Source organism: Equus quagga, chromosome 11 (assembly GCF_021613505.1).
Source record: "Equus quagga isolate Etosha38 chromosome 11, UCLA_HA_Equagga_1.0, whole genome shotgun sequence".
In the NCBI taxonomy this organism is placed as follows: domain Eukaryota; kingdom Metazoa; phylum Chordata; class Mammalia; order Perissodactyla; family Equidae; genus Equus; species Equus quagga.
The window spans coordinates 25,908,931-25,932,257 of NC_060277.1; the positions used below are offsets into that span (position 1 = coordinate 25,908,931).

At 36.7% G+C, this 23,327-nt stretch overlaps 1 protein-coding gene and 1 non-coding gene across 2 annotated transcripts in view; one reads left to right on the forward strand and one right to left on the reverse strand.

Moving 5' to 3' along the window:
- Positions 1-23,327, forward strand: part of SEC63 (SEC63 homolog, protein translocation regulator) — a 68,728-nt gene that overhangs the window by 22,232 nt on the left and 23,169 nt on the right. Inside the window, exons 2-11 of the mRNA XM_046675569.1 lie at positions 4,229-4,328; positions 8,679-8,793; positions 10,187-10,299; positions 15,608-15,669; positions 16,259-16,317; positions 17,586-17,636; positions 18,626-18,734; positions 21,357-21,451; positions 21,552-21,684; positions 23,027-23,119. Of these exons, the coding sequence (XP_046531525.1) occupies positions 4,229-4,328; positions 8,679-8,793; positions 10,187-10,299; positions 15,608-15,669; positions 16,259-16,317; positions 17,586-17,636; positions 18,626-18,734; positions 21,357-21,451; positions 21,552-21,684; positions 23,027-23,119 (930 nt within the window). The remainder of the gene's footprint in view (positions 1-4,228; positions 4,329-8,678; positions 8,794-10,186; positions 10,300-15,607; positions 15,670-16,258; positions 16,318-17,585; positions 17,637-18,625; positions 18,735-21,356; positions 21,452-21,551; positions 21,685-23,026; positions 23,120-23,327) is intronic.
- Positions 1,092-1,198, reverse strand: LOC124248039 (U6 spliceosomal RNA). The gene has a single exon (XR_006890921.1). It is a non-coding gene; the product is annotated as a U6 spliceosomal RNA (small nuclear RNA).

Genomic DNA, 23,327 nt, shown 5'->3' on the forward strand with positions numbered 1-23,327 from the left:
TTGTTGTGTTGCTTTTAAAATCACAGAATTGTTTTATGACCTTGTAATTTCCCTTTCTATAAATGTGGGTAATTTCTTTGAAAACTGTACCATAAGGGGCTGGCCTGGTGGTGCAGCAGTTAAATTTCCACCCTCCATGTCAGCAGCCTGGGGTTCGCAAGTTCAGATCCCCCGGGCAGACCTACACACTGCTTGTCAAGCCATGCTGTGGCAGGCATCCCATATATAAAGTAGAGGAAGATGAGCATGGATGTTAGCTCAGCACCAGTCTTCCTCAGCAAAAAGAGGAGAATTGGTGGCAGATGTTAGCTCAGGGCTAGTCTTTCTCAAAAAACCCCCACAAGAACCAAAAAAGCTGTATCATAAGTTAATGATAATGCTAACATAAATTTACTGGTCATGAAACTGGTAATTCTATAAACTAGAAGTTTATAAATGAGGTTTTTTTTTTTTTTAACTCTTCTAAGTGTCTTATAATAAAAAACTATCTAGAAGGACTTTACTTGTGATGGTTACTTTGACTGGAAGTCATTCATATATCGTTTTGGAATGCGTACTATGAATATTTTGTTATGCTGGAAATCTCAATGCCACTGTTACTGTGTAAACCATAATCTGAAGGATTTACTGATTAACTTAAATGTTCTAAAAAGTTATGATTTAATTTTTGGATTGGCAGAGTGAAGCTTACAAGATGCCTGTGCACATTGTGCAAGACTGTTGGGGCTGAAAACCGTGTGTACTTTCTCTAGGTCAGGGACCCTGGGAGAATGTTATTCCTTTGAATAGATCAAGCTCTCTGGTTAGTAAAGAGACTTCAGCAATGTCCTTATAATCTTATCAAATGTTTCCGTGGTTTTCTACTTGAAAATGGGGACTGTGGAGGCTTAATTTAATGAAGTACACATTAAAAAATCACCAGTGGTGTTTTTCAAAAGTGTCCATAATTCAAGTGTGAAATCAGAAAGTTAACATTGCTTCCATTTCATTCTCAGACTCCATTGAAGTTTTGTCACTTGTCTCAATGATGTTCCTTATAGCAAAAAAATTCAGTTCAGAATCATACATCACATTTAGTTGACATGTTTCTTTTTTTTCCCCTTTGCTTCATGAATTTGCTTGTCATCTTTGCACAGGAGCCATGCTAATCTTCTCTGTATTGTTCCACTTCTAGTATATGTGCTGCAGAAGCCAGCACAGTTGACACGTTTCTTCAGTCTCCTTCACTCTGGAACAGTTTGTCAGTTTTTCCTTGACTTTAAAGATTACAGGCCATTCATTTTATAGAATGAACCTAATTTGGGTTGTTTGGTGTTGTTGTTTCATGATTAGATTCAGGTTATGTATCTTAGACAGGAATTTCACAAAACTAATTCTTTGTTCTTCTCATAGTATTCTGGCAGATGGTATATGATTGCAGTTTGTCCCATTGCTGGTGATGTTCACTGATCACCTGATTAAGATGGTGTCTGCCAGGTTTTCTGTGTTAGTTTCCTATTGCTGCTGTAACAGATTATCACAACCTTAGTGGCTTAATACAACACAAATTTATTCTCATTTAGTTCTGGAGGCCAGAAGTCTAAAATCAGTTTTACTGGGCTAGTTGTGGTTTTGGCAAGGTTGGTTCTTTCTGGAGGCTCTAGAGTAGAATTTCTTTCCTTGTTTTTTCCAGCTTCTAGAGGCAGCCTGCATTCCTTGGCTTGTGGCCTCTCCCTCCATCTTCAAAGGACATCGTTCCACTCTCTGCTCCCGTTGTCACATCACCTTTGTCTTTTGACCCTCATTCTTATAAGGACCCCTGTGGTTTTATTGGGCCAACCCAAATAATGTAGGATAATCACCTCATTTCGAGATCTTTAATCACATCTGTGACATTCCTTTTGCCATGTAAGATAATATATTCCCTGCTTCTGAGTATTAGGATGTGGACGTCTTGGGGGGCAATTATTCAGCCTACCACACTTCACTATAGTCATTCTTTTCCCTTTTTTAATATTTTGTGGGAAGATACTTGGATCCCTGGTTCATGGTAGTAGAGAATTGTATTTAGAAGCCAAGATCTGGGTGCTAGGTGTGCTTACTGCTATTGAGATGTCACTGCTTCTAGGCTCGCTCAATAAAGTTAGGAAATATGTATGTACGTATATAGATCTACATCTGTATTTCTATATTAAAAGATATTAGTTTATACCAATGCCTTCAATTCCAGTCCAACACCACAGGGTTCATTCTTGTTTTCTGTCTTTTCATATGTTATTCCCTGCTCTGACAGTGAAGAACTGACTCCATTTATCCTTAATATATTAATTTATTTGATCACTCCTCCTGCATTTTACCAGTCTCCTTTTCTGCCATCACCCCTTCTGCTACCTATATCCCTCTTCATCACACCTTTATCTGATCTCTCCTGCCACAATCTCTCCCACGTGGCTGCTTTCCTCAAAACGTGGTAGTAACAGGGTAGTTGGACTTCTTACATGGAGGCTTTGGATCATTCTTTTATATGTAAACTTATTTTACTTATCTGGCATCTCATTTAAGGACTGTGGTTTTGCAGTTTTTTAATATTATGAAAAAATTGATGTTTAGTATTCTCCAGCTTGACGCAGTTTAGATGATCTCAGTTTTGTTGGCAACATCCAAAGCATGATAGTTAGGAGCCAGTCAAATATTTTTTTAAAAAGCGTGATAATTAGGGGCTGGCCCCGTGGCCGAGTGGTTAAGTTCGCGCGCTCCGCTGCAGGCGGCCCAGTGTTTCGAGGGTTCGAATCCTGGGCGCGGACATGGCACTGCTCGTCAGACCACGCTGAGGCAGCGTCCCACATGCCACAACTAGAGGAACCCACAACGAAGAATACACAACTATGTACTGGGGGGCTTTGGGGAGAAAAAGGAAAAAATAAAATCTTTAAAAAAAAAAAAAAAAAAAAGTGTGATAATTAGCAGCCTCCTTCTCTCCATCATGTCTAATCAGGATGTTGACCTTGGCCATGTCAGGGTCATAGAGCTTCTTCACAGTCTGTTAGGTCTGGTGCTTGTTGTTCTTGACCTGCCTAATGAACACAAGTGTGTTGTCTTCTTCATGGCTGACTCAGTGTTCAGGGGGAACTTGATGATGGCATAGTGCTCAAGCTTGTTGCTTATCTAAGGATATTTGGGCTGCCTTTGGAGTGCCTAGGGCCAACCAGAAGGTGGATAACTTGTGGATGTTTTTTTTTTTTTTCCGCCTCTGGACACCTTTTAGCACTGCCTTCTTGGCCTTCTAAGCCTTTGTTTTGGCTTTGGCTTTAGGAGGGGCAGGATCTTCTGTCTTTGCTTTCTGCATGCTGTCTTCATGAAAAGGTGGATTTTTATTTTAAAACTTACTTAAAAGAATTTTTCTAACTTGGGAGAGTTATTCAAGTGATTGTGGTGAGTTTTAGTAAAACCAGACATGATATTTTGGCTTTGGTTTAATTCCTTTTTAATCGATTTGCAGGTTTTTCCTGGGGACTAAAAAGTAATACTTTTTGTTGTAACTCTTAGAGGAACTTGTTTTAACTTCTTACGTGTTTGGGTGATTTTTCTAATTTAACATAATTATTTTTATGTTGGAAGAGTGTCATTTCTGTTTAGTTTCTTTAATAAACCACATTTCAGCTGCTTTACACCTTTTTTTCTTCTCCCCAAAGCCCCCCACTACATAGTTGTATATTCTGCTTGTAGGTCCTTCTAGTTGAGCTATATGGGACACCACCTCAGCATGGCTTGATGAGCAGCGCTAGGTCCACGCCCAGGATCCAAACCACTGAAACTCTGGGCTGCCAAAGCAGAGCACGTGAACTTAACCACTCAGCCACAGGGCTGGCTCCAGCTATTTTATACTTTTTGTTTCTTCTATAGCAGAAGGGAAAAGAGGAGAGAATTTCTCAGAAATTACTGATTATATGAGTGAATATTTTGGGTTCAAGTCAGTTTTTGCATTTTTCAACCAGAAGTTGTTTAAGTCTCACTTGGAAAATGGTTGCCTGGTAGTTGAATAAAATTTTCCATATAGATCGTTTTTTCTTAGTGGCAGAAAATTTAACTTATGTTCTGAATTTTTCTTAAAGGTTATTTAAGTAGGCAGTACTTTAACGTTCCAGTAGAATAACTAGCATGGTAATGAAGGTTAATATGATTTTAACTCTGGTTTTGTCATCACTGTGAAAAACGATTAACTTATCACCTTATTTTTCTTTTTTGACAGAGCAAATTCGATTAAAGAATATCAGAAAAGTATATGGAAGATGTATGTGGTATCGTTTGCGGTTATTAAAACCCCAGCCAAATATTATTCCTACAGTAAAGTAAGTAATTGGTTTCAATAAAAAAACATACTTAGTGCTTAATCTTTGTTAGATAGCATGTAAAATAGAGCTAGAACAATGAATAAAATCTGTCTGTAAAGAAATTATAGCCTTAGTAGGGATAAGATGTGATTAGTAAATTCAAGAGCTGTCTGAACAGAGAGATTTAGAAGCTCAAAGGAGAGAGTGCACTTCTGACTCAGGGGAGGAAGGGAAAAAGAGAAGTCAAATGTTGAAGGAAGACCTTGTGCGTCTTATGTCAAGATTTAAATTTTGTCTTAAAGAGTATGGGGGAATGTTTAAAAGATTATCAGGAGCAGGGAGGTGACATGGCCAAGTTTGCGTTTCATGATGATAGAGTTTATTGAGCACCTACTGTAGGCCAGGTGCTGTGCTAGGGCTTTGTTTGTTATCTCATTAGTTTTATATTAACTTCAAGGTAGATGTTTTTGCTTTTTCTCAGATGAGAAAACTGAGACTAAGAAGATGAGGTGACTTGACCAAGGTCTTGCAGCTAGAATAGGTGGAGCGGGGACCTAGTCACCTTTCTTTTGGCAGGCCCATCTGCTTAAACAAGCCATTAGCGTGTTTAGTTAGAGTGGGCCCATTTGATTTTGTGAGGCTCTGGGGTACAGGTTTAGGGCCTGAGCTTTAGACCTTCATTCTAAGTCATCCGTTTGGAGGTAATAGATGAAACTAATATGTGAAAGAGTTGCCCTCATTGCAGGACTGTATCTTGCGAATTACCTACGTCTGTCTCTCCAGTAGAAAGAAGGAGAAGACCTGGAACAGAACGTTAGTAAAAGTAGCGCCAGTTATTCTTTAATCTTGTTTTAAATGATATTGATAGTTTTCAACATGTCTGTGTAATTTCAGGGAGTTTAAATAGTTTTCTTTGTAAGGTTTGACTTTCCCTGGTAGGTGTCACTTTTGAAGGTCTCTCTGACTTTTCCTTTGAGAGGGAGGGAAATCTTAGCTTTGGTGTTGAGTTCTTCAATGATGTGAAACTAAAAAGCAAAATTAGTATATATAAGAGTAGTTTCATGTTCACTGTCTATTCTTTGCTATTGCTTCTCATTTTAAATTAAACTTTTATGAGGCAGCAAGGCAAATATTTTTGGCCTCTCAATATTGTTTTTTTTGGGCTTTGGTCAACACTTTGTGCGTATCTGAACCTCAGTTTACAAGGAAGAAGCCCCAACTCTGTGAAGTTCTCTTTGGTGATTAGCAAGCCGATTTACTTAAATGGAAGTACAGATTAAGGGATGCATTAGGAAGAATTTAAATAGATACTGGTAACAATTTTAGATAAGGTCAGAAACCATCAGAACCTTTTTACTACTTAACCCTGAAGCATTCTTGCAAAATTAAGCAGTCAAATTAAGCAGTCATTGTGTAGTACTCTAATTTCTGGAAGTTGCTTCCAAAATGACTTTTAAAATGTCCTTAAAGAAGAAACTTCACAAGATAATTATTGAAGCTATACGTAGGGAAAATGCTTAAATTTTCAGAGGAACCAAACATGCTTTTAAAAAATTGGACATGGAGCGTGTTGTAATCCATTATGTTTCCACCTTTGCTTTGGCTCTCAGGAAATTAGAGCATGGTTTTATTGGTTGTGGTAATTTTCATCAGCCTGGGGGTTCTGTCATGGGCCTCTTTCCTCCTGCCTTCATTCTTTGGCTTAAAAGCCAGATGCTATGTATAAAGCATCTATCATGTGGTGTAGCATATCCTAGGTGTTTTCTTCCCTTTCCCTTCTACTCTTGTTTGCTTTTAAATCTTGCTTTAGTGGTTTTCAATTTCACTATTATCTTTGTTTTCTGAGCTTTTGGGGGAGTTGGCAGAACAAAATGTGGAGTTACTAATTTGTGTGGGAGTCAAGTGTATTTTCAAGTGTTCTTTAGCATGTTGAGGGTATTAGCAAACTTTGGGTTCGAGTTTAAAATTACTATTTTAAATTATTCATTCAATAGGTAGTTATTGTGTGCCTACTATGTATGTGTCAGCTATTATACTAGGTGCTGATATGCTGTAATTAACAAATAGACGTAGTTCAGCAACTTAGTCTTGAGGGATATTGGTGAGTAAACAAGTCATGAGAATAAGGTTTAGTAAGGGAGGTGCCATGAAAGAGCTGAGGAAGGGCTCTTAACTCTGCCCGGAGACAGAGAAGGCTTCCCTAAGTAAGTGAGGTCTGAGCTGAGATTTGGGTCAGAGTTACTAATAACAGCCAGTAGCTAATGTGAATTGAATATTTACTATCTGTGAGGCACCTTGTTAGGTGCTTTACATACCTAATCTTGTTTAATTCTCAAACCCACCCTAAAAGTTGGAAGCTGAATTGTAAAAAGCCAAGCAGCTTGCCAAGATCTCTCAGTTAATAGGTGGTGAAGCTGGGATTTGACCTCAGGTAGTTTTGTTACAGAGCTTATATTCTTTACCTCTCCCTAAATAGCCAGGTAAAGTGGGAGTGTTCCAGGTAGGGCTCCCTCTTTGTCCTTGGGCATGTAGATAGTATGGAAAGCAGCTTGCAGTATTCTGCTCTTAATAAGGTTTAGAGCATTATTTTGGCCAGATGGAAAGAAATTTGCATCTGAGTGCCAGCTGTGTTTAAGCTACTCTGGGGTTAGTCAAAACTGAATAAGATCCTATCTACGTGTTCAAGGAGCTTGCAGCGAGTCAGAGGAGGAAAGTCATGGTTTGTCCTTTATATAACCAGTCTCCCCATTGATCATCTTGACAAGAGTTAAGTATTGCTTCTTGCATGGTGGATAATTTGAGGTGAATCTTGAAGGATGAATAGAGTTTGGATAGGCAGAGATGGGGAATGGGAATTCTAGGTAGAAAGATCCAAGAGAGCAAAAGCATGATGATGGGCAAAGCTTAGGGAACTTTGGGAGATAGGGATTTATTTTGTTGGAAAAATCAGGAATGATTAAAGGTAAGCAGGTGGGTTGGAACTGGATCCTAGAGGCTCATTCCAAATAAACATGTTTAATTTAGGTTTCTACCAAGCAAACTTAAACACATGAAATGTTTTCTTTCTGTCTTTGAAACAGGTCAGTTGAATATTGTTTGATTAGGCCTCCTATGATTCATTTTAAATGTCTTTGTTTAACAGTTCCTGCTCAGTGTAACAAATTGTGATACAGAGGGTCTTAAAAAATAAAAATTACACAATTTCATCATTTTACAGATAGCCACTATTAAGATGTTACCTTCTATATTTTTATCTATAATAAACTTTTATTTACAAAAAATAGGATTATATTATACACACAACTTTGAAAGCTGTTTTTTCTTTTTTAATTTAACAATACAAGGCAGATAATCTTCCACAGCAAATAATATTTTTGGTGGCTGAATAGTATTTCACTGTATGGATGTACTGGTATTTGTCCAGTAGTCTATTGATGGACGTTGGGGGGTGTGTGTGTTTTCTGCTATTATTTATATCTGTAACCACCCTTTTACACTTTATATATACTTAATTCTAGTTTATTTCCTTCTAAATTTCTGGAAGTGGAGTAGATTGATAATTAAAAGGGTCTGTACTTTAGGGCTTTTGGTACCTTATTGCCAGATAGGCCTTCAGAATGTAGTGTATGAGAGTTCTTTTTTTCTTTAGCTCTCCAATACTGGTAACGTCGATGTTTTGAATATTTTTAGTAAACAGGACATAGTGGAGAGAAGAAATTAGTTTTTTTCCAAACTATATGTTCTTTTGTATCTTTTTAACCTATTACGCACATTTTTCTGTATCTATATTGGCTAAAAAGTGTTTCATTGTGTGGCTGTTTCTTGGTTTATTTATTAAGTCTCCTGTAAAATGGTTTATTTTACTAGTTTCCTGTAAATGGACATTTAGGTTGTCTCCCAGGTTTGACTATTATAAACAAGGCGTATTTATTCATCTTTGCACGGTTGACTCATTATTTTTCAGAGTTTATCCTACTAAAAGTGTAATTGCAAGGTCAAGAGCAATTCTTTTTCACATTAAATGATTTACTGAATACTTAGTATTAATGTATTTTGATTTAATGTAGTGGGTCCAGTCAGTTAGTAAATCGAATTAACTTCTGTACTTAAAATTCTGTGACTAGTAACTGAAAGAATATTGCATGCAGGGCATTGCACTAGATTCTAGAGAATTCAAAGGTGAAAATGACACTGTCCTTGCTAACAGGAGTTTACAACCCAGTGCTTATAGAGTTTGTCAGTAGCCTGGTGATAATGGGACCACTTTAGGTTATTTTATGCCTTGATCTTGCCATAATGTCTTTAGAATCTTAAGGAAAACCACATAGATGTATTTATTTATACTTCTCTTATGTTTTTCCTAAACAGGAAGATAGTTCTGCTTGCAGGATGGGCATTGTTCTTATTCCTTGTATACAAAGTTTCCAAAACAGACCGAGAATATCAAGAATACAATCCTTATGAAGTATTAAATTTGGATCCTGTAAGTAGTCTTTTTATTTAATGCACATTAGTTTAATGATCCCATGAAAATACTATAGATCCACATGCTAAAAAAAACTGGGCCATGCCTAAAGAAATCAGACTTTGGTCAATTAAACTTTTTACTAAAATAACATCTAATCCATTATTTAATGCACGTATGTTTTTTAAGCTACAGATGTTGATTTCCATCCTATTATTGGTTTGTAATTGCTAAAATATAAGAATATTTGAAGATGAGATGAAAGGTAGTATATTTTTAAAAGGCATGTATAAGAGTAGTTTAATGCAAAGTTAAAACCAGGAGCTTCATTTGTTAGTTGGACGATAAAAATCTTATGACCCTGTGTTAGTTGACACTAAGGCTCTATGTTAAGTCTTTATGTCTTATAAAGAACTGATGTCATTGTCATAGAAATTCAGGTTAACCTTGGGTATGCCCCTTAGAAGATGATCTATTGATTGAACTTGATTGATGAGTCCCAATAGAAAATTTGTCTTTTAGGTATAACAGTGGAAAGTTGGAACTGAAATGAATGCTAGAGATCATCTAGTCTTTTTTTCTGATGGAGAAAATGAGTCCTAGAAAATTTGTGTCTTATCTCTGGTCCCATAAGTTCTTAGTAGCCAACCTGAATCTAAGTACTCTTTCCATTTTTTTACCCAAACTGTTTTCCTTTACCTCTAGTCTCTGCTCAGTAGATGACTTGATCCAGAGATTCATTTAATACAGGGTGAGGAGTTCTAGTTTTGTGCTTTGTAGAAGAAAAGTTTGCATATCCTCTGATTTTTCTTATTGTGGTGATCATGATCATCAAGAGAGATTTTCTAAGATTAAAAGGTTTGGGGGCAATTTAATGCCATAAAAAATCAATATGAAAAATTTATTAATAGAAATTGAGTCTACTTGGGAAATAACTAAGGTAAACTTATTAAGTGTTTACTTAAAATATTCACAAGCAAATGAAACCAGATATTCTTCAGATTATTTCTTAGGAAATTAACCTTTGATTTGAAGGTTTGCCAGCCAAACTTAATTTACTGTGATCATTGTTTGATATTTAAATATCACTACTTTTGTATTTTACTTAAATACAGCATTATATAGTTTCACTCTCATATCATTGGTGCCTAGGGTACTGCATGGCACATAGTAGGTACTCAATAAAATAAATACATTGGACAAAATAAGTATATTTTTATTTTAAGAATATATGGGGTGAAATTTATGGAGATTTCAAACACATAGGAAATATATAGGACAAACATAGAGGAAGAAAACTTCATTTTCGCCTTCTGGAAATATTGACTAGTTCATAGTTTTAGGTTCACAATATGATTATGCTTTTACGGCATTGTGCTTATTTTTACTGAAACAAAGCTTTTCCTTTTAGGGGGCAACAGTAGCAGAAATTAAGAAACAGTATCGTTTGCTGTCACTTAAATATCATCCAGATAAAGGAGGCGATGAAGTTATGTTCATGAGAATAGCAAAAGCTTATGCAGCGTAAGTATCATAGGACCCATTACACATTTTTAAGAGTGGTATATGAGGCGGGGTCGGTGAGCCGAGGAGTCGAAAGAAAGATTTCTTTAGACTCTTAAGATCTGGCAGTAGTGCTCTTTTATTTAGAGAATAGTATAGAATAGCATGGGGACAGGACCCATGGGCAGTCAGAGCTTCTGCTGCCGCCTCTTCTGCTGCCCCCGCTGGCATGGGGACAGAGCCCATGGGCAGGCAGAGCCGCTGCTGCTGTCCCCGCTGGCATGGGGACAGGACCCATGGGCAAGCAGAGCTGGTGTGTGGGGACAGGACCCACGGGCAGTCAGAGCTCCTGCTGCTGCCGCTTCTGCTGCCCCTGCTGGCATGGGGACAGAGCCCATGGGCAGGCAGAGCTGGTGCGTGGGGACAGGACCCACGGGCAGTCAGAGCTCCTGCTGCTGCCCTGAGTTGAGGGTTAGGGCTAAATTTAAGGCATAGGTATGTGAGTTATCTCTTTACAAGACAAAGAATATGTAAAAAAGTTAAAATGGTATCAGTGCCCGTATGGTCTGGCCGTTTGGCGGTCCCACAACTTTTAGATAAGAATCAAACCGGATTGAGTAAATGGCAGAAGTCACCGCTTGAATTTTATCCTCGGCTAAAGACAAAGGAGGATTCGTGGCGGGGGGTGGGGGGGGGGTGGGGGGGGGTGGGGTGGGGGTGGGGGGGAGGGTCAGTTACATGAGGTTGCCAGACAGTAACCAACTTAAGTTCTTGCCTCTGGCATTGATTAAGAGCTTCTAGAGATAAGACCATCCCCCCTTCTTCCTGGCACAGAGAGGGAGGCATCTTCACAGATAGAGGTTTCCCTTAGAAATGTAAATGTTTCCCAACAAAGGGGCAAACAAATTCCACTCCTTGGAGCCTGAATCTCATCTGTAGTTTTAAAACTAACCAGCCTAAAAATTCTCATCATAAGCCATTTTAAAATTAAGCAGCCTAAAAATCCTCATCAGTATAGACAGTTTTCTATTTGAATAAAATAGTAAACAAAATAGTTGTCATACACTTTTGTTAAATGCTCACCTCATGTTGAGTGTCTTTTACGGGAGCTACCTAGCAACCCTAAAGTGGTAATTTAACTAAACCTTACTTTTAAGTAACTTAGAGTAATGCTTTTGTAATGTGAAGTGGTTAAATTAAGTAGTAAGTGATATGTTAATCAAGCTATTTTCTAAGCATCCTGATTAGAAGAGGATATGCTTACACCTTGTTTTCCTTTGTAGGCTTTTTATTAGGCTGGATCTTTTTCTCTTGTTTTGGCAATGTAGCTTGTCTCATTTTTAAACTGTTTAAAGACCAGTTTAATCTTTGGGAAACAGGATAGGGTGTGTACAATTAAAAGTCGTTATTCTTACAGGAGATAAAAGAAAGCTGGGTTCTTCAGGACTCATGATAGGTATATCTCCACACAGCTCTTTTTTTTTTTTTTTGAGGAAGATGAGCCCTGAGCTAATATCTGCTGCCAATCCTCCTGTTTTTTGCTGAGGAAAACTGGCCCAGAGCTAACATCCGTGCCCATCTTCCTCTACTTTATATGTGGACGCCTACCACAGCATGGCTTGCCAAGTGGTGCCATGTTCACACCTGGGATCCAAACCAGTGAACCCCGGGCCGCTGAAACATAACGTGGGAACTTAACTGCTGCGCCACCAGACTGGCCCGCCCCCCCACAGCCCTTATGTTGAATTAAGAATAGATATAGATAAGATATCTAGTGCTTTAAGGACTCGGTGATGTATAATTTTGTGAGCTAATTTTAAAAATAGAAGTAAATAATAAGATACTCAGATATAATAGCAAACTGTGAAAGTGGCACGTGAATGACAGAAGTTTGGGAAATATTGTCTTACTCATTTTTGTGCTTAATAAAAGTATATTGACTGTCTCCTCTCCCCCCTTTCCACGGATTGCTGGTTATCTGTGTGAATATGATTCTGTGATAAAGCAGTGTGTTCAGGAGCTTCTGAAGCCTGTACTACATTTTCTCTTCTGCATGGCAGATGTCCTCCAAATTGCTATCTTTCAGTTGGTGTCTCCTTCCCTCTTTTTACTGTGTATCTCCTTCGAGCATTTATTCTCGTTGCACAAGTATTGCAGTGCCTTAGTTGCTGTCTTCAGGTAATTTAAGAACTGAGGATTTCCAGAGGAAGTCAGATAGCCAAAATTATTTAACTAGTAGTTCCAAGTTCATGATTTTGTTCTCAGGTTACTGAAAATCTGAGTATGATGTATTGTAACTATTTCAAAAAGTACAGAATAATAATATATGGCCTTTGGTTTTAACTCAGTTACACGATCAAGATACAGAAATTTTGTCTGTGAAACATCTTAAGTAGTTGATGATTTTATCAGACAAATGCAGAAGTAAAATCATTTTGGGACCCGGAACTTTGAGATCTTGTACCTTGTACAGGTATACCTACGTTAGATCAAGGTGTGCAGTTTACTAAATATAAGTTCTAAGTGATTGAATTAAAGCTCCCGTCTTACGTGTAACTCCAGCAGCCTAAGTATAACTCAAGTAGCTTTTGGAGTGCCGTTACAGGTTTTGATCCTCAAAATTTTTTAGAATTTTCTTTGGTTATTCAGGATATTTCCTCTCCCTTATTTGCCCATTATAACAAACTAGCTAGGTCATTCCTATTTCTTCATAGCAGGTTCTAACCTAAAGGGGAGGTATGGTTTTTTTTTTTTTTTTTTTTTAAAGATTTCATTTTTTTCCTTTTTCTCCCCAAAGCCACCCGGTACATAGTTGTATATTCTTCGTTGTGGGTCCTTCTAGTTGTGGCATGTGGGATGCTGCCTCAGCGTGGTTTGATGAGCAGTGCCATGTCCGCGCCCAGGATTCGAACCAATGAAACACTGGGCCGCTTGCAGTGGAGCACGCGAACTTAAGCACTCAGCCACGGGGCCAGCCCCGAGGTATGGTTATTTTTGAGAAGTTAGACCAGCTGTTGAATACTCTGGTTCATTCTTCTGGATATAGTTGGGATTTGGCTTTTGGATGTAAAACCTCTCTTTAAGCTACTTTCTAATAAATGGGCAGCATAGATATTACCTTAAAGCTATTTTAATTTTTTAAAACGTGTGTTTTGGGGCTGGCCCTGTGGCCGAGTGGTTAAGTTTGCACGCCTCCGATTTGGTGGCCCAGGGTTTCACTGCTTTAGATCCTGGGCGCGGACATGGCACTGCTCACCAGGCCATGCTGAGGTGGCGTCCCATATGCCACAATGAGAATATACAACTATGTACTGGGGGGGCGCTTTGGGGAGAAGAGAAAAAAAAGATTGGCAAGAGATGTTAGCTCAGGTGCCAGCCTTAAAAAACAAACACACACGTGTGTTTTTATGTGTTCCTACACATGACATGTAAATTAGTTCTACATAGCCAGCTTAGGGGCACTCATAGATAATTTAGTGAAAGCATTCTCTAGGTCAGGATTTATTCTCTGGGGTCCCTGAAATTATATACAGAATTTGTTTATTTATAAATGTGCATTTTTTTCCATGGCAAAAGGGGCATAGATTTCGTTAGATCTGTGACACAACCTCCCACCTCCAAAGTTAAGGGATATAACCACGTTTAGGGCACTTTATACTCATTGAATTTTTAAAAATTCTGTTAGCATCACTGGTTTTGTTGAAGCTTGTTACAGATGAATTAGACTAAAATCACGTAATTCTTTAAGTACTGTAAGTCTCAGTAATGGTGTTAGACGGAAGCACTGAGTAGCAAAAAATAGTTGCTTTTTCACTGACCTTTTAAAAAGGCGATGATTCCTTTAATTTGATTGAGTATCCAGCATGGTGCCTGTCACACAGCAGTTGTACAAGTGGTTTAATTAATGAGTTAATAGACTTGTAATCAGGTGTGTGTTTGCAGGTTGAAAAATCGAGTGCTTCTGTGATGTGAGCCTTACTTTATTTTGCAAAATCTGAAGGTGTTGTATAGCAAACAGAGCAGTTTCTCAGAAAGGCAGAAGAGGGCAGAGATCATTATTTTGGGGGAAGGAATCTGATTAGAAGACTTAACTATTGAGAGGAAACTATAGCTAAAGCTCTGGGTGGAGTAGATCAATTGTCCAGGGAAACTGGGACAAAACTTTTTTGAGAAACATCCTTCCGTTGGCAGAAAAGAATCTTGGCCCCACTTGTTCTGAACTTGCAGCCTCTTTAATAATGCTTTTCATTGGTTTCTGTATTTTACTGTTGCCTTAGGTCAAATAGTGTAAGTGGAGTTACAGTTAAATAAGGACTAAAGACATCAAGGTACTGGTTTTCATAAATGACCAAATCTAAATTTTAAAATATTTTCAAATCATTGAGAAGATTTGCTGTTTTGTAAAGGTACTTCTGTATTCTCTCTCTCAACATGGAGCTTTGTTAAATACGAACTACATTGTATTTTAAGTGCATCTGTTCTGGGAAATAGAAATATGGCTAAAATTGGATTTGGACATAAACAGAATCTTTTGCCAATTGGTCTGCAAGAATGCCTTTGTTATTATATTATTGGTCATTCTTTTGTGTGTCTGCCTTGTCTCCTTAACAACATTGTAAAGTTTTTGAAGGAATTAAAATTTTCTTTTAATGTTTTTTTAACAGCTATACTGGGATCTGGAATAAAATCACTCTCTCTCTTTTTCTTGAGCCATTGCCCAGTTCAGGGGTTATATTTATATTTAGGTGTTTAAAAAGTCTCTCTGTCACTTTCTTATTGCCTGGTTAGGAAGCTGTTGCTTTAGCAGATATTTCCATAGTCCTGCTGGCAGTTGGCTTAGGAGAAAATTGGGATCTTAGCACAATGCAAATGACCTTTTCCATGGCAATGGAGTTTTACAGATGTTCACTTTTTTCTTTGAGAATGTGGTAATGTGCCAGTTTTGAAGGAGTGATTATTAGTTATATATTGTTTATATTTAAAAATAAGTATATATCATTATTAAAGTATAAACATGCTCATTGAAGAAATTTTAGAAAATATATGCGCATATAAGAAAGAAAAGTCACCTGTGATCCCTGACTTTTCAGAAGATGTAGTAGTGTTTAAAGTTTCATCTGGCTTGAACTAGCTAAACTTGAGAACCAGGAATTTGTATCAAGTCTCAATAGTTAGCATTTTGTGTTAATGTAGAGTTCCTTACTCTTCTTGAGTCTCTGAAATTAATCTCTTTAAGAAGTGAGTTGGCTGGTTAGTGGAGTTTATATATACAAGTTCTTATTGTTAGATATGGCTTTCTAATTGTGCAACTTTGTTCTTTTGATGCTAGTTTAACTGATGAAGAATCTCGGAAAAATTGGGAAGAGTTTGGAAATCCAGATGGGCCTCAAGGTGTGGTAAATGATGAGTAAAAAATACTGACGATATGATATATATTATGAAAATGTTAACTAGGTTGAAAAGAATATTTTAATTTTCTTAGTTTATGAATAGGAAAATTATAACCACAGAAGTTAAACAGATATGTGAGTTCCCTTTAATTTTTACTTTATTTTTCTTTCTAGAGACTAGTTTGAAAGGTAGAACTTAGATTGATTTAATGAGAAGAGTAGTCACGGTCATTCATTATTTCCTGTTATCCTATTTTCCAAAAATTGGGTGGAAAAAAAATCTGTTTTTCTTTATTGACTTTAAACATTTTCTTGTCTTTTCATAGAGTTTACATAAACTGGGGACATATGAAAGAATTTAGATTTTCTAGGAAGAAGGAATTCATATACTTAGAGGTTTTATTTTTCCCCTCTGGAAAAATTTAAAGTTTCAGATATAACCCGTATCCATTAACTTTTGTGTAATGAGGATGGATATAATAAGAGAATCTTTCTTAAAGCTTTTTTTGGGGAGTTGGAGATGGAATTTTGGGATATAAATAAATAAAATTGCAAGTGGAGACTCTTCAGAAATATTCTTTCTATTTTAGCCACAAGCTTTGGAATTGCCCTGCCAGCCTGGATAGTTGACCAGAAAAATTCAATTTTGGTGAGTGCATTTAAAGGAGATGGATTATAATATATTTGACATATCTTGGTAATATAAAGAGAGATTTTACAAAGAAAGTACTGGGATACTGTTTTTAATTTAGCTCTGTATTGTGAAGACTGTTTCTACATAATGGAGAAAGGACTTGGTTCCCATTATTAGATTGCTGGTTTGGGGCAGTGTGTTCTAAATCTAATTTTAAAACCTTAGAATTGTGGTAATTTCTTTTCTTTTGGAGGCAGTTTCAGATCGGGTCCTAGCCTTGGTTTGAGGAACTACTATTTTTTTTATAGTATTTACATTTATCCTAAGTAGTGCTCAGAATTTAAATTATCCTAATTTTCACATTTACCCAGCCTAGATTAATGTATGCTAAATTAATGATATATATATTCCATATGGTTCTTCAAGAGGCAGTAGGGTATCAGACTTTAATCACTGATAGATGCTGCAACTCTAAAAGCATCAGGAATTACCTTAACCTATTATTCAGGAGTAGATGCTTCCCTCTTCAACTTTCTTGAAAATAATTATTTAGGAGCTATCTTTGAAGCAATAAAAATATCCATATAGTCTAATTTGTTTTGAAATGGCTATTTGATGTTATTTTATGGCAGATTAACATGCATTGTCTTCAAAGGTATATAGTTGCTGTATAGAAGGTTGTTTATAATACTTAGGGTTACTCTGGCAATACTAGAGAAGAAAAAGATAGTTAGCTACCAGATTTGGGATCAAGCAGTAGGGGAAAAATCTGAGACCAATAGACAGAAATTACTTGCAGACAGAACATTATGAAGTTCCTCCTTGATCTTTAGGCAAAGAAACCCAGGGTTCTATCAGTCATTTCCAAGGCACCAACTGCTTGCCAAGGTGTGGATATATAAGTACCTGACTGGAAGGGAAATACGTATAAAGCTGTTTTGCTAGCGTTATCTATAGAGCAAATTAAAAGGTAATTTATTATAGTGGATAAGAGCATACGCTCTAGAGCTTGAATGGCTGGATGCCAGTCCTAGCTCTGCTGCCTACTAGCTGTGTGATCTAGCCAGCCATGTAACCCATATATGCTGCAGGTTCCCTATCTGCAAAAGGAAAATAATAATGGTACCTTTTTCACACAGTTTAAAAATAAGGATTAAACAAAATAATACATGAGAAGTGCTTTTAATAGTGCCTCCCACATGTAAGCCTCAAAATAAGTCTTCATAGAAGTTATAGTTTACCTGACGAAGGCCACCACTTTTTTTTCGTCTTTTCAATTCTAGGTTTTACTTGTATATGGATTGGCGTTCATGGTTATCCTTCCAGTTGTTGTGGTAAGTTCTAGCTCTTTTCATTAATATTTTTTTGGAAAGAGAATTGGTGGCATGCTTTGGAGAGTCTCCTTATAAGATTGTAATTTGTATTAGAATATAATCCATTGATCCTTGAATTTTAAGAGTCTTAGCTTCAACATACTTTGTCTTCTAAAGGTGACATCACTTATGTATGTTAAAATATATCTCCCTCCAATCCAAAATTTACGCACAACTGAGATAATACGGATGGGTTTAGAGTTTAGAATGAAAATCTTCCTTCACTACCTCCCTCAACTCCATTTCTGTGTCAGAGATAATCACTGCTCAATTTGGTCTTTTCCCTTTCAAATATTTTTCTATGCATTAAGTATACATGCACACTTTTAAAAAATGTGATCTTGCTGTATGTATTGTTCTGTGACATTTTTGCTTCATAAATTAGGGGTACAGCATAGAGAGCAACCTCATTTTTAAAAACAGCTGCGTAGGACCCTAATAGGGAGATTCCATGAAGTTTATGATTTTACTGTTATTGCTCTTGTAACTGGTGGTGGTCTTTCTGATTTTATAGTTCCTCTGAGTCCCACACTGAGGCTAATCGTTAGCTTGTCTTGCCTTCTTCATAGTATTGTTGTGAGGATCCGATTGTATGGAGTAATGTGAGTGAAAGTAGTGTATCAGCTGTAAAATTGCTCTTATACTTACTTATCAAATATTTGTTGAAGACATGATATCTGTCAGGAACTAGCTTGTTGCTTATAGCAATTGATTGTTTCATTCCTATTTTGTCATCAAACAATTTCTAGCTGAAACTTAAATGTTTTAAGCATATGTATGTAGTGAGCTAGGTTGGTGATTAGAGGTCAAGCAGTATAAATTTTTGCTATATAAATCATTTGAAATATGTAACAAAGGCATTTGTTCTAAAGCTCAAGTATTTTTATTGGTTTATGAACGTTCGGAAAATTTGATGCTTTATTTCTTCTTTAATTTTATTTGTGTTTTAGGGTTCTTGGTGGTATCGCTCAATACGCTATAGCGGAGACCAGATTCTAATACGCACAACACAGATTTATACATATTTTGTTTATAAAACCCGAAATATGGATATGAAACGTAAGTAAATTTAAGTAATTGTGATATTAGATTATTTACTGAGTCACTTATGTGGAGTTGATATATATTCAATTGCAGAAATTCCATTTTACATATAGATACTCAGTTCATATCACTAAAGCTGGAAGAAAATGCTAACGCCCTTTATCACATTTCTTGATATGTATTCCTATTATTCCCATTTACTCAGGGGTGTGTGTGTGTGTATATTATTCGTTTTAGAAATTTTATGGTAAAGCTTCATGTGGACTAATTTTATAATACTACTAGCTAACATGTTTTGAGTATTTGTGTGTGCCAGCATTGCTGGGACTATGCATGTATTAACTCATTTAACCTTTGCTATACCTCCATAAGTAAGGCTGTTGTTAAGCACATTTTGTAGATGAGGACACTGAGCCCAAGGATACATGATAAGTATAAATCCAGGATGCAACCCAGGCAATCTGATTCCCGAGTCCTAAACCAGTACATTATGCTCTATCAATCGTAGTAAAATAAGTAGAGGTCTTGGGTATGTTGAAGGAAAACTGCTAGAATATTTCATTCCTGCAGTCTTATTTCAGAATTTCTGTTTGAAATGCTTTGTAGACTTTTTTTTTAAAAGATTGGCACCTGAGCTAACAACTATTGCCAATCTTTCTCTCTCTCTCTTTTTCTTTTTCTCCCCGAATCTCCCCAGTACCTAGTTGTATATTTTAGTTGTGGGTCCTTCTGGCTGTGGCATCTGGGACACCCCCTCACATGGCCTGATGAGTGGTGCCATGTCCGCGCCCAGGATCCAAATTGGTGAAACCTTGGGCTGCTGAAGCAGAGCACATGAACTTAACCACTGAGCCACGGGGCCAGCCCCCAGAATTTCTTATTAAAAAAAAAAAGTACCATCCTAAATACTTCTTCTTTCTTTCTTCTTCTTCTCCTTTTTTTTTTTCTTTTTTGCTAAGGAAGATTTGCCCTGAGCTAACATCTGTTGCCAGTCTTCTTCTTCTTCTTTTTTTTACTTGAAGAAGATTAGCCGTGAGCTAACATCTGTGCCAGTCTTCCTCTACTTTGTATATGGGTCGCCACCACAGCATGACTCTGCGCCTGGGATCTGAACCTGGGCTGCCGAAGTGGAGCCTGCTGAACTTAACCACCATGCCACAGGGCTGGCTCCCTAAATAGTTTCTTTGATCCTATAAAGTTAACATTGTAACTTTTATCTCTGGAATATATAGAGTTGCCTTTCAGAATCACTGCTCTGCAAAAATCATAAACATCCTCTTTCCTCTTCTTAAGAAAAAAAAAAGAGGCTTAAATTTTAAATTGTGCTTAACTGGAGACTGCATTTTTGTTCCAAAACCTGAATGAAGTTTTCTGTGTTTTGGATTTTCCAGTTTTACTAACTATCTTAGTAATGAGAAAGAGACTCCTCAGGATCATATGACTGTGTGAACAGATCTTACATTTCTGAGGAATGAGCAGCTCCTTTATTGCTGTGGAATGAATGGATGTTACTTTCCCTTATGCACACATGTCACTCTTCCTTGTGCTAGATTAAAATATTAATATAGAAACTCCCTTATGAAAATGTTTCATGTTTATAATCTGTTTTAATGTGCTTTTTTTTACATCAGTGATCTTGATTTCTGTTTCATTTCCGAGGGTGATACTTAGCCTCACACAATTAATTCCATCAGAAAAGCATTATGTTCCTGGTGGGTTTGGTTATATATCTTTGATTACTTTAGCATTGCCACCATTTACATAACTGTCTAGGAACAGTTGTTTTCATGAAAATGTTTGAGGGTAGTATTGGTGGTAGCTCTAACATATTACTGTGCTTACTGTGTGTCACCCACATATGAAGAAACGAAGGCCTATAGAGAGGTGAAAAATATTGTCCTAGGCCCTTTAGCTAGGAATTGGAAACTCCAGGATCTGTGCACTTAACCTCTGTACTGTCCTGCTCTTGGTGGTACATGGCGTGTATTTTCTGCTGTAAGGTGTGATTGATGACTATCATGCCAGTCATTAAAGAGCTTGTATAGGCTAACGAGAATAATGCTAATATAGGTGGCTGCAAATCATGTGTACTTCAAGGAACACTACTCTCATAAAACCATCCAGGGTTCCATAATTAAAACTTCTCTAAATTACAGAGTATTTTAGTTTACTCAAGGCTCTGAAAAGTCAGAAGTGAAGAAACTTAAAACTCTTTTTAACTCATTATTTCTCAGCCTTATTTAACCACAGACCCCTCCCCTTTTTTCACATTACCATTTACTAACATCGCATGGAATACTTAATACTCTCTTGAAGTTTTCTATGGAACACATGCTTAGATCTAGAAACAGATGCTATTTGAAGTGATTTTAATGCATCCACTTGCTTTGGGGCCCTTAATTTGATGCATATTTCTATTCACTTGTGATAGGTAATATTGCACAACATTTAAAAAAGAAATGTTTATTTTTTTATGGGAGAAGTTAATACTTGTAGTAGTGGGATTAAGATGATTTTTAGCATTGTGCATGACTGGAAAACGGCCTCAGTCTAGGATTAATGAGGGATTATAGGAGGGGAAATTAATAGGAAGAGCACATTTATTTATTTACCTTCATATTTTTTTTGTTTTCCTAGGTCTTATCATGGTTTTGGCTGGAGCCTCTGAATTTGATCCTCAGTATAATAAAGATGCCACAAGCAAACCGACAGATAATATTCTAATACCTCAGGTTAGGCCTGTCTCCCAAATTCCTTGATAAAGTATTTAAGTATTAACGTTAAATGCTTTTTAAGTATATATTTTTTGAATAAGTATTTTATTTACTCTAGCTGATTAGAGAAATTGGCAGCATTAATTTAAAGAAGAATGAGCCTCCGCTTACCTGCCCATATAGCCTGAAGGCCAGAGTTCTTTTGCTGTCTCATCTGGCCAGAATGAAAATTCCTGAGACCCTTGAAGAAGGTATTTGTGATTCTAATATCTGCAGGGTTTTAGTCTGCAAAAACAATGGATTTAACTAGAGCTCATGATGCAGTGTTTCTGTTGCTGTTGGTTTTTGCTCAATCATATAATTGCGCAAGGGCCTTTTAAAAAGAAATCTATATACTACGTAATTACTTCACAAATACTTTGAAGTTCTGAGTCAGGTGTTTTGGCAAATGTTAAAATTTGATGTTTCAAGGTGAGGGAATACTCTATGAGAAATGTTTAGTCAATTGCTGATATACAGGAGTTCCTAATGACTTTTTTATAAAAGGGCTTTTGTAAGCTCTTTGTGGGGAGAAAAAATAGATTTCACAACAAATATTTCAGTCAACCCCTGCACCACCACCACCACCCTCCAGCAGTGGTTACCAGTAAAGTGTCTATTTAGTCTTTATCTTAAGTTTTATAAGTGCTTGAAGCCATCTGTTCTACTTAAAGGAAAAGCAATAGATTGGGACAGCGGTGTTTCCAGGGATGTTAGGAATTTGAGCATCATCTCTTCTTCACTTGCATGATTTCAACTGAAGTATTAAAAGAAGGTTATTATCCTTAGGGAATAAATGTTCTTTCTTAATGAAACTTCCTTGTCCCCTGTCTTTTAAGCCAATAATTCAATCAAACTCCTCTGGAAACAAGGCCAGTTGATGCTTAGTGGTTGGTGATAGGATAGGATGCTTCTGTTGGAATGAATGAAAGAGCACTATTTAGGCATTATTATTGGAGTTGTAAGTTAGCTGGTAATTCTGTTCCCAGAGTTCTGTACAGATAGGAAATTATCTCCGTTTTTGCCAATTATATAAGAAACAGGGGACAAATATTTTCTTAGGTTGAGTACCACCTCCAATGGATGATCTTAATGGTTAACTATTATATGAAATATAAATGAAAGAGTCTCTTTGCCGCCCCCCGTGTTTAGTTGACAGGTATTCTTAGTCTGTGGACTTATCCATAATTATACTTTAGAAACTTAGGTGCACAAGAATAAAATTCTTAAAGTTCTTAATTGTAGTAATATTGGGATGAAGTTTAAGATTGACTATTTCCAAAGAAAAAGGTGGGAAGTTAACTTATAAAACCCAACACCATGATGTTAAAAATTTGCCTATGAAACATCTAATCTGAGCTAGGGTTTTCTGGCTGATTTTTGACGTAGTGCTGCTGAGGAGAAACTATTGTGTTCAACCTGTAAAAATTCTGAGTTTGTGCAAAATATTTGTGGGACAACTTCAATTTAGTATTAGTTTTGGACTACAGATGATAAAGATGTTTTAACTATAAAAGTAAAATGATTTGTTTCAGGTTTGTTATTGTTTTTCAGATCAGCAATTTATGCTAAAAAAATGCCCTTCTCTACTTCAAGAAATGGTTAATGTGATCTGCCAACTAATAATAATGGCCCGGAGCCGTGAAGGTGCGGAGGAAATATAATTAATTATGTTGTACTTTTTCTTGCAAGCATATGCAGCTTACACTTTATAGTTTTATAAATTGAATCAGCTTTCCCAATTTTGTTCATGGTTTTCTTATTTCTTTCCTATATTTTCCATTAGGTAAAGTCTTTATCACAACTCATTATATTTTTGAATTTAATTTTTTTATCTATTGTTATTGTTTACAAA